Source organism: Amphiura filiformis, chromosome 9 (genome assembly GCF_039555335.1).
Source record: "Amphiura filiformis chromosome 9, Afil_fr2py, whole genome shotgun sequence".
Classification (NCBI taxonomy): domain Eukaryota; kingdom Metazoa; phylum Echinodermata; class Ophiuroidea; order Amphilepidida; family Amphiuridae; genus Amphiura; species Amphiura filiformis.
The window spans coordinates 69,068,705-69,081,184 of record NC_092636.1 but is presented as its reverse complement, the minus strand read 5'-3'; the positions used below and the strand labels follow the sequence as shown (position 1 = coordinate 69,081,184).

Below are 12,480 nucleotides of genomic sequence, written 5' to 3'. Positions count from 1 at the left end.
GACCATTGAAAGAAAAACATATTTGGTATCAAAATAAAGCTAATAACATATAGAATCCATTTCTAAAATGATAAACGCAATTTTCCTTTATTTTACCCCCCAAATCAGCAAATAAAGACAAAGCGCCCAATGTCGCGTCGTTCCGCCCAATTCATATGTGCAGAGACACGTGGCAACCGCTGTGACGTCAAAGTGGTTATCCTTTCCGCTGCATGGCAACACTGCATAGTCCAGACTTGGTCCTAAACCAACGCATGAACGTGTTTACAGCAATGAACTTTTGAATGAATAAGTATATTAAAAAGGATATTATAATATAAATTACAAAGCTACAATGACTTATATGATAGGCCTATATATAAATTCTAGCTAGGCCTACAAAATTGGCCAACAACGGGAAACGTAAGTAAGTTAGGCCTAGGCCTTTATATTGACAAAGTCAAAGCTGTCAGTGCTAGCTGCTCGGCGTTTGCAAGAGAGTATCATATGTTTTGACTGAGGCATTCTGATAATATAGCAACTCTTTACTTATATTTCCTCTGAAATATCTGGTGAGGATAGGAAAGAGAAGGCAATGATATTTCGGGTTAGCATGCGACTTAATATCTTTAGGCCTAATCAGCCTACCTCCCGGGCGCGCGTGCGGCCTAGGTTAGGCCGTATAAAATTAATATTTTGGTTCTCGTCCAGAGGATTTTCATAAATTGATGAGGGAGGGAGGTGTTTTTTTTTCAGTGTAAAATCAGCATTGTCTGCAGTTTTCGGTCTTTTCCAACAGTGCTCGAGGAAACGATGACGCACTTTTTTTTTTCAAATGTGAGATTCTGCGGGATAAACCCCCTAGAGTAGGCCCTACCACAAAAAGACTTGGAAGTGGTCCTTGTTCTCTAATAAACTTATTTATAGGCCTATGTATGAAAAATTCATCAATAATTCCAAAGTCTAAAATAATTGAAAAATATATTTTAAAAATCTGACAAATGCCAGAAATTGAGGAGGGAGGGGACGAGAACCAAAACATTAATTTTCGGCCTTAACCAGGCCAGGCCCAGGCCCGCACGCAGGATTTTTTGAGGGTGCTGATTTTGAAAAAGTGGACTTTTTCCAAAAGCGGGGCGATTTTGTGAAAAGTGAGACTTTTCCCCCAAATTTGGACCTTTTTGACCAAAAAACGTAAAAACCTGATTTTTAATTCTTAAATTTTGAGACTTTTTGTATACTTCTGCAAATTTGGGGAGGTGCGGTCGCACCCGCACCCCCTGCGTACGGGCCTGGCCAGGCCTAAAACGCAAGCCGATGCTAACTCCGAAGTTTGAAGCTGAATTACGAGTGATTAAAGTGTGTTGCTTGTTTCTAAAAAGGTCGCTCCGTGTAGAGACACTACACTTATGGGACCAGGTTCAAAACAAAAGTCAGGCTCGGGAGAGCGAGTTGGCGCGGTTGTTTCCTCGCCTTGCATCACTACTGAGGTTTCGGGTTCAACTTCAAGCCCCTGGCGCGCAGCCCAAAGACTCATGTGAACTTGGTTTATCTCGATCCCGCAGGTTTTCTTCGGGAAAACTTTTGCTTCTCAAAAATCGGTGATTAGTTGCTTGGTTATCAAAAACTTCCTTCACCCAATGAAATTTGGGGAGCTGAAAAGATAATTGGTGGATGTTACAATCCAAGTGCGGCTAGATTTGCGACAGGTTCGGCAGCATCCAGCCTAGATGATGCGATCTGATTGTGATAAGTACCATGGCAGCGAAATTACAGCGCTTTGAACCCTCCGAGATCTGGGAAAAGGCGTTATTATATAAAAGCCGAAATTTATTTTAATTTATTTTTAAAAGCCTATGAAAAATGAGAAACAAATTTGAAGATAAAGAACCACGAGAGGAACATATAAAGGCCACTCCAAACAATCATATGAACAATATTTACTGTCAGCCTTTAGTTTACGTTATGGAAATGCTTATAGGCCTAATCCAATCTCAACTCCCACTGATACTTGAAAGTGCAAAGTGTCCGAGCGTTTTATCAAAGGTAGGCCTACAGTTACAAAGTTTATGTTGATTGGGTAAATCTTGTAAAATACAGCGCGCCTGGCTGGATATTTCGTTTTTAGAAATGACTGACATCAATTTCGCATAGCCTAGGCCTACCCCCGTCCTAACCATCCATGGATTAAAATAAGTATAGGCCTATAATATTTCCCATTTTATGTTTGTAGCATATAGGCTTTTTGAAGGCCTATGTATGTTTATAGGCGCTCCTCGTAATTTATTTCAAGAACAGCTTGCATGTCATGTTCTTCTGAACCAACTTCTTCATCTGCCGTTCAGCTACTGCCCCAGTGCCAACGGCTCAAATAATATTGGCAAGTCTCCCGTATAACACATGGTAGGCCTACAGGGGAATAAAGTTGCAAAATAAAAGGGCCTAGGCCTACTTTGCATTGTTTGGGGTATGAAAATAAGCACTTTTGAAAGTTAACTTATGGAAGAAAAAGCTTTTTTATACCAATTGTCAAGGTTTGGAAAAAATAATCATCTCTTGAATATTTTTAAGGTAGGTACGTCCTACGGAAAAAAATACATAGGCCTATAATAATAATACCCATGGAGGTGCTCGCGCGGCACATCATCTGCAATCTATGTGTTATGACAAATCTTGGCGATATTCCCTCAACATCGTGACTATATCATAGGCCTATAGGCATACACATAATTAGTTTTATGGTTTTATATATGCCATGTAGGGCCTAGATAAAGTCATCGGAATCATATCTTAGTCATGTTGACCGGGGTTGAATTTATGAATAAGTAAAATAGGAAGCTGCATGCTTGATGATGATAAAAAAAACCCAATTGATCGTCCCCGCCCGCCTCCTTTCGCATGGCATTGCAATTGAGGGAGTCTGAAATGTTTAATGCTATTTTCTTTATTATTAAAGGAAAAACTTCTTTTTTTAAATGTTTCAAAAGTTAATAATATTGTCAATAGTTTATATTTGCTTCTGTCCAATAAGCATTATCAATTTAGAGGCTTTGTTTTAATCATCCTCTCAGAGAACCATCAAATAGCAAGAGCCTCGATCCTATCATCCTCCTCTACAAGTTACGCAACTAGTAATAATGTCTGGGAATAGGCCTAATACATAGGCATAAATGATCCATTTGCATTGTAAAAAATAATAATATATGATAAATAAAAAAGGCCCTCCACTTCCTCTTTTTGATAACATGTGGACAATCAACTGGAATTTTGTTTTTACTTGACCTTTAAATAATTATAAGTGGTTGTATTACCATGATTATTGCATCTGATATTTAGATCGCGATCGCTGTTGTCAAATTATCCCGGCAAAAATGTCAACGCAACACAAAACGCGTAACCACAATGACGTCATCAGGAAAGCGCCCAATTTTTCTACTTTTGATAAATGACGTGCGATGTAGCGTCGGAAGGGGGTAAATCGAGTACGTTGTTTTCATTGTATTTTTATTTCTAAAATAGTTAGTTCTTCAATTGTTTTAGATATTGATTCTATATTTTATGGGCTTTATTTTGATACCAAATCATATTTTCTTTCAATGGTCCCTTTAATATGTATCAAGTAGGCCTAATGATTTTTGTAGAATTATCATCAAACATCAACTTGCAGCAATATTGCTGGAATACAGTGCCAGGCATTAGCCTCACTTACTGGTATTGGGTCGTAGTTGGTTGAATGAACATAATTTTGGTAGTATTTTTTTCTTCATTATATAGACAGCAGATCGGTTGCTTAATTTTCACATCTTATCAACATTTCCAAGTATTTTGTATTAGTGTATTAATTTGTAGACACAATGAAGGCACAAAGTTGTGCTTCAATAGAAATCAAATGTGCATGTTTTATAACGTTATATAATGAAATATTATTATAGATAGATTGTTGCCATTTTTGTGTCCAATAGTCATGATATTAAGCCAATGAAAGTCCACTTCTGGTTTCTGTTTTGATATAAGTTTGTATTTATTCTCACACTTTCATTATACTTCTTAAACATATTGCAATATTCAGCTATTGTCTACTTTTTACACCCTTACCATTTTTGTCATTATGCAAAGAGATGAAAAACAGCTTACTTTTACCTTAAAAATTATTTCAATATTTTCTAAACAAAAGTTTGAATGATACAAGCTAACTGAAAATATACAAACCAAAGAACTAGACATTCATTGAGCTTGTATATGTAGATTTTGTTCATTTTCTACATAGTGAAATTGTTTTGATAAGTTGGATTATGTCAGTTGCAGATTGCTGCTCAAGTTTCCCATAAAATCCTAATCAACCTTCAATCAGTAAGAAAGAAGTGACATGGGTAAGATTGCATCCTTCCCAGAATCCTTTGCTCCCTTTATAGTTATTCCATCCCCAAAGCACCTTGCAACAGATTGAATTAGTGAAGATATAGTGATTCTATGTGAATCTGATTACCTTATTATAAACATCTCAAAAAAAAGTAACTAACCCCCTCAAATAATGACCATTATTCCAAAACAGATTATAACAAATCTGTAAAATGTGTTGAAAGCAGAATTTATTTCTGCACATTTTGACACCTCATTTGTAGCAATTGACTAAATATTGACGTCACAGCGTACATTTAAAACAATGTAACCCAATATTTGAAAGTTGCAGTAAATTGTATTGATTTTGTATTCAGTGTAATGGAAGGAAATCTGTGTAATGATATATATCTGAGTGTTTTTGTATTGCATGTAAGTGCAACTTTCAAATCTGGACTTTACTACATGAAATTGACCAGTGTTTTATTGTTTTCTGAGCTATCGTATCAAATGAGGTGTCAAAATGCGCAGAAATAAATTCTGCTTCCAAGGCATTTTACAGATTTGTAATACAATAGCCCCTTTTTGAATAATGGCCATTATTTAAGGGGGCTTAGTTACTTTTTTTGAGATGTTTATAAAGTAATGTGCACGCAGCACCTAACTATTAAATACTACAATCAAGAAAAATAATGTCGGCACACTTTCAATGGGTCAACGTCACATGCTTCCCTCTTCCCCCAATACAATATGTTTAGCGAACTCATGTCATCAGCAGACCTACAAGGCCACTAAAAAGTGTGTGATTGTATGCTTCAAATACATGGCTGGCTTGTGTAACTTGGATGCAGGGGTTGTAATACAGTAGCTCAATTGAAAAACATACCCAAGTGCACCAACAATATTTTTCCTGATTGTAGTCATGCAGTGGTGTATGTTACCAGGCTAAATATCCAAGTTGTAAAAATTACAAATTCATCCTGCTGGCCCACATAATATGTAGCCTACTCTCAGAGTGAGTTGACTGGGACAGTATGAATGCAACAATTTGCCAATACAATGATAAAATTTGACAAAATAAGGAACCTATTTGTAAAACATACATAGAGAGAAGATGCACATCACATATTTTGTTCAATTTTGTCGCTGTATTTTGAGCCAGGTTAGTACACCACTATAAGCATCTAGGATAATGTAATGACTATGTAATACTAGTAATTACTTCAGTTAAACAATAAATACAGGGTGTCCTATTGAAAATCTAACTCTCCAATCAAAATTATTTCACTGGACATGTTCTCCTTATTAAAATAAAATCACAAAGTCTCAGGAAAACTTAATTTTGAAAATAGTACTTAATATGTAAAAAAAATACAATGAAGTACATGTATATCAGTCAATTTATAAGTATCTGAGCTGTCAGTAATGGAATTTTGATGCTAATGTATAAGCGCATGTACGAAGAACAAGGTGTTAAAATAAGCAACTTCTGAGCTTGGAGATAGTTAGTTTAGGTGATGAAAGAACCACAAGTCAGCTGGAACCTAAGGCTAAAAGAAGTAGTGCTATAGTCTGTCTGATCTCCAGTTGAAAGTAACGCCATGTTGGATTTTGCAGCGGCAATTTTTATTTTGCGCGGACTAACCTAATCCCGCAGGGTATATACGCATGCATAGAAGGGCGATTTGTCTGATCGCTGGTGTTAGTCACAACTTGAGATGAGACACATTATAGACTTTTATGTTTTTAATGATTTAATTAGTAAGAAAAGAAATGAGTAAGATTTTCAGTTGGTCACCCTGTAGCATGTAGTATTTTCCTAGACTGACACCCTCAGTCGGACAACGTCCAGGTTGATGACCAAGAAACTTACGTCCGACATGATACAAAAGCTTCGTTTTCAGTCATCACTAAATGCATATCGCAGATAACATGTGCAGTTGATGATGAGGGACTCAGTCTAGTATTGCCTGATTTTAGATATTGCACTCTTAAATGTGTGAAGAATTCTACTTGCTTGTACTATTGAAAATTGCATTGATCAATTAAACTGAAATTAAGTGCAAGTATATTAGTATTATAAGTCACATGTTACTGTAAAGTACGTAATACTGCATACTGCAATTGAATGCATTGACTCTTAACTAATTTACATCATTTCTACATAATATCATTTCATTTTACCTTGGATTATTTCTGTTTTTGAAGCATAGTATATAACATTTCTAAGTGTAAAAACTTAGAATTGTTATCATTACTTCTCGGTATAGACCTTGTCAAATCAAAATCGGAAAACCGCAGTATTCCTTCAGTAAGCTAGGGGGTCAAATTGGTGCACAATTAATCAAGCGGAATCACATACCTTTTGAGTGAAAATACAACATATTTAGCCAAAATCAACATGAGTTATCACAGAGAAATATTTTTTAAAGGTATTGAACTAACACTTCCACTATTTGGCACTTCACAATGTGACAGTAAAAGAGAGATAAATGCAGATGTTTGTCGTCTGCGGCACATTTGGTCTTCATGTGGTCTTCGCAATATAAATATCAATCTCTTGCGCCATACCCAACGCTTGACCATGTCTTTCACACAGATTTGTGTTCAGATGTAATAGTTGCGTTTGCGCTAGTGTTGATGACCCGGAATTGTATTTGAAAAGGTCTATTACTGCAAAACAGTCTCCATGCTCTGCTCTCAAAGGTAGACCCTCTTCTTCTCCAAGCACCATGATTTTGTTACTCTGCAATCTGCATCATTTTTACAAGATGATTTACAATCTCCAAGCCCATTCAATCTTCATCCATGATGCCTAGGCCTTTGCTAGGCCTTTGCAATTTCAACAGCCTGTGCACTTGATTGGCTAGCTGCCTCTTTTCTACCAATATGCCCTCTAGGCTCTGGAATTACCTTTTCAACATTTACAATGTATTCAACAACTTTTCTTATACTTTTTTACAGGAGCAAAACTTTGTAATCTGTAATGAATCCACACTTTATACTAGCGTGTACGCAAACACAAGTTAACAAAAGCATGTATAATATACATTGTATATGGATAATGTGTTTGCACATAAAAGACTTCATGCCTGGGACTTGTGTGTGTATACACTCTTACATGTTGAATTCATTATTTTGGAGGAAGTGGCTAAACATTTGCCGTTTTGTCCTGTAGTTTTAGTGCTGGAATCAACAAAGAAATCATTGATGTGCTTGTAAATGTTGTGTAGCAATGACTAAGCGACATTCCTCATGAAATAATCATGTAAATTAGACAATCTTTGGCTTGGTTTGATTGTTGAAAGGGATTCAACCATTGTTTCACTGTTGTTCATCACTGTTTAACAACTTGCTTGAGAAGCTAAAGCTGCACAAAGTAAAATAAGCAGATGATGCAGATATGTTGTTATTAAACGGTGATGGAAACATATTGAATCCTGAAGTCAAATGAAAAACACTGGCTGCCTTCAAGTCTGCTGTCAGTCAATATCATGTTTTAGCCATCTTTGCCTGTATATCTCCCTTTGTTTTTTCAGTTGTTTATTTTTTTCTTCAAAATAATAACACTGTAGGCCCTACCTTTCTATCTCATAATGCACTTCTAGCTATATAGAAGTTACATGTAGCATCTTCATGTATTTTTTTCAATTAAGATTGTAGAATCACATAACTTGCAGTTGTATTTTTGCTATTTATATAACTGACAACAAACGTACGTGAGAGGGTTGGTTGGAAGTCTTTTAAGAATGTTTGTAATTATTCTTACAAATTCTATTCCTTTAATTGTTTGAAAAAATGGAAGTATAAGTCTGCATCAGATCAAAATGTCATGTGCCTATGTGAGAGTTATTTCTGACCAACTATTTTGCTTTAATTTTACATCATATAAAGCCGCATAGCTTTAAAAAGTGTAACATACAGTAATGGCAACACCAATTATGGGTAAGTTCTTCAAAGAGCATGATTGGCACTTACATAATATTATAGCAGTTTCTACATCCTACATGATGTATGTTTATTAAATGCGCTTGAATGAAATCAGTGGCTGAACACATTAACAGTCTTGTATGCAATATAATGTACCATATTAACAAAGGGTGATCAAGAAAAGTTGGGAGTTTAGATTTAAATTTAATAATAATTGAATAAATATAATAAGAATTAGACTAGAATCATAGTTGTGGTTATTAGACTAGAATAATGATTGTTACAGGGAAAATGCTGGTAATTATGCAACTTAATTTAGGCAAATGTATTCAAATATGCAAAATTTAAAGGACGGCTGCAAAACATGAAAAGCGTGAACATAAATTTAGCACAAAAATGTGCACTATTGTATTTATGTAATATGAGTATGCAAAACAGTGGCATATAGCGTGAGTCATCCTATGGGGGGGGCACTGACCATGATTGGGGGACACCAGGCCTGATGGGGAGGGGAACATGCCCCTATGATGTTATGCCACTGATGCAAAAGCATTTGCACTAGTTCTGAATTTCATCAGCATGTTATTAAATATTAACTCTGCAGCAATCTACCAGTAATTATGAAGTTTACAAAATGTATCTAAGACTAATTATACGCATTGCATAGTTATTGCATACTAATACAATTATACTTTGATCAGCTCGTAATCGGCAGGACTTATAACATCATGGATTAATATCAAAATATTTTATTTTGAGAATCATCTTGTGACAACTCGCCAGAAGCATCACAAATTATTAATTCAAGTCCTATACATTGTCTACTTTCTGTAAGACACACAAAACATGGACCAGACAGGTCAATTAATAGCACTCTTAACGTAGGTCTACTTTTCGGCGTAGTGGTAAAAGCCTAACATTTCCTGCCTATTACGAGCTGATCAAACTATATTATGGAAGCAATTTGTTTGCTTGTTATAATCAAAATAACAACAAAGCTCTGTCAAATGCTAACCGCATGCCTTTGATATTTTTTATGCATTTGAATATTTTTATGCATTTTATTCCATAGCATTTGCATTCTCATCTAAATATCAGCCATGTTGCATTATATGTATATTAAATTTGCAGGTCTGAGATTGAATTAAGAACGCCCATTATTATGCATAATGAAGAAATATATGAATAATTTTCTTCGATGAAAGTCTTTGGAATCACTATTCACATATCACTCAATTATCTTTTGAATTAAAAATTACATGCAGGAAAAATGTTGATAATTAATTCTAAAGCAAATCATCTATTTGAAATAGATTTTGATGATGATGATGTGACATTCTTATTCAGTTGTGTGTCTTGTTAAGAACATGCAATTTGATTGGTTTTCAGCTAGTGGCGTACCGTGGCCGTTCCAACCCCGGGGGGCTGAAGAAAATTCAATTTTGCCGCCCCTTCCCCAAAAGGTTGACCCAGTTTTTTTGGGTGGTTTGAAAAAGTGAAGAGCAAAAAAAAAAAAAAAATGTGTTAGCGCCCTAAAAGCAACACATTTTGATGTATAGTGCCATTTTTTCAAAAATTTTTATACTTTATCAAATTTTTCCGCCCTTTTTTATTTACTAATTCTTTTTGCCTCCCCTTTCGTTTTTGCTGCCCCTGTTTTGGCCGCCCCTTCGTTTTGGCTGCCCCTGCTTTTACCCGGGGGCTAGCGCCCCAAAGCCCCCCAAAATATGCGCATGGACATGATAGTGGATACTGGCTTCGCTGGCATCCACTACTCAAAATATTGGCCAGCCCATCCATTATGACACAATTATTGGATAGGCAACAGAAAAAATCAAATTTTTTATTCTGTAAATCCTTGCCTCCTTGAGCATATATGCAGACTTCAGAACTACTTTCCATGTTATCGCTTGCTTCATCTTGCATATCCATACTACAGTGTTTCTAAACTTAACTGTGCTATGAATTCTCTTATCAATTCCTATGTGTAGATAATGGAAACACCAGAAGTAAACTTAGGAAGGAAAGTGTCGAGAAGAGGGAGCAGCTTTAGACAATTTGGAAAACGATTGACGTCTAGTTTCCGCTTTAAGAAGCGGCGAAAATCTTCAGTCTACTCTGATGAAGGATCAGACAAAGGCAGAGCCCACAGTGATCCAAGTGAATATGGTAACGAGAAGAAGAAGGGAAACTTCTTAAGAAGTTTATCAAAACGTTGGAAAAAGAATACCAGGACGCATAGTTCTGCAACAGGAGAGTTGAATGGAAACAAAATAGTGGATGATAGAAGAGACAGCTCACCTGGGTTGAAAGAACCAACATCAGAAGGCATCAGAATGAATGACGACGGTCAACAAGGGAAGAAGGGTAAATCTGTCAAGAAGGACAAAAAGAAACGAAAGGTCAAAAATGAAAGCGAAGTTTGAAATCAGTGATTAATCTACTAAATGTGACCCAATCTGGACAAAGGTGGCAATTGCATAATTGAAATATAAGCAAAAATATTGACTCTATAAAAGTCATCTTTGAAACCAAGCAATAGCAGCGAGTAGACTCTTGCATTCTGCATTTTTGATATTTGCTTAAAATGTTACTTTTTTGCAACATCTTCACAACATCTTTACTCGGGTGTAGTGTTTACAATGTCCTGATGGTGTCACAAGCTATGTCTAAACCAAGACTCTGAAAAAAGGTAACTATTTAACAAATACACTGAGGATGTACAGATTTTTTGGTTATACTGAAAAATTGAGGTTTTACATCTCAATTTTCAAAATGGTCTCCTTTGGACTGATTGGATCAGATGATGTCACAGTAATCATTGATTTGATCTTGTGCACTAGTTTGTATGTTTCTATGTTCCAGTGTATGATGCGTAAGCCTCTTCCCTTGTTTGTTTTATGTTATGAATTTTGTAAATATAATCAGATCTTCTGGCCTTACTTTAATGAGTGACAAATGTTTACATTCTTTCCTGGATGCATCATCAAGTCTGGGATGTGACAACTTGCCACTCATTATTAACATTCAGTAATACATGGATCCTGTGTTTCACTATTGGAAGTCAACTCATACAGGTGATGCCAATAGCAGGGACAGATTGACGTTGAAGTCAGCTGATATTGGTAACTGTGTGGCGGCAGCAAGATTTGTTTCAGGGTGTGGGGAAAAGTGAAATTTTGAGGGGAATCGTCAAATTTTGGCCTAAATAGTGGAATTTTCTGTGTTTTTTGGTTCTGACTACACTAGCTGCCACCAAAGTTCAGCATTCTCTTGCTCTGATTGACACAAACACCCTGTTAAGGTTATTAATTATTTTAAACTGTTGTGATTTGGTAGTTCACAGCATCTTACGAATGGTAGTGAACTTTGGCAAAAACCGCATTGCTCAATTCATAGCGAGTGTGTAGAAGAATTAAAATATCACAGATATACTTTTATAGGTGCTGCGGTTCTTGAGTTACGTTGTAAAGAGGGCTGAAACAACAACACTTTTGTAAAACGTACATAACTCATTAACAACAATAAATTAAGCAAGTTTGCAAAGTATACGATTTGTAGAATGAACTTTTGCAAAACATCAAGGTGTTATTTTTCAATAATATATTGATCTAGATAATGAAAATCGATTTTTAGGTTGCTTCGACCAACAATACCTCGTCTACCCTTAATGAGTGACATTGAGCACAGATCGCCTCTGTTGTTATGATTGTCAGACGATTGAATTAGCCAATCAGAACCCCACTTCCGTGTTTACGCTGTGAATTAATGTGGGCATTATGTGATTTTCATGGGCATTTTGGCCAATATGTCCTACCTTATTTCCCACACAGGTAATGCCATTGAACTGACAAGTTGTATAATAATGTTTGTAAGCCATAAAGGAATACTCTTATGTGATAAAACCAGAAATAAAATGGCTTAAAGTCCGTTCATACTAATGCCGCAATTGCTTTGCGATGCGGTGCATTGACGATTACTTTTTGTCGCAACTCAACGCAACTCGTTACATTTTCAAGTTTATTGCAATAACCACAATGCAGTACGATGCAGTGCAGGAACGCATTGCAAAGCAATTGCAGCATAGTATGAACGGACCTTTATACCATGGTGTATGTCACTATAAGGAAATGTACTTATGATACTGAATCACTTGAAATTTCTCTTTATATTCTACATTTTGTATTATGTGATATCAGCTTCAAATATGCAACATTTCTAACTATTTTGGAC

At 35.9% G+C, this 12,480-nt stretch overlaps 1 protein-coding gene across 4 annotated transcripts in view; it reads left to right on the top strand.

The window, feature by feature from the left end:
• The window catches only part of LOC140161388 (inverted formin-2-like), a 78,335-nt gene extending 66,791 nt beyond the window's left edge, over positions 1 to 11,544 (top strand). For all 4 annotated transcript variants that reach the window (XM_072184901.1, XM_072184900.1, XM_072184899.1 and 1 more), the window contains one exon: positions 10,239 to 11,544. In XM_072184901.1, the coding sequence (XP_072041002.1) occupies positions 10,239 to 10,673 (435 nt within the window). In that variant the 3' untranslated portion in view covers positions 10,674 to 11,544. The remainder of the gene's footprint in view (positions 1 to 10,238) is intronic.
• The last annotated feature ends 936 nt before the right edge of the window (positions 11,545 to 12,480 follow it).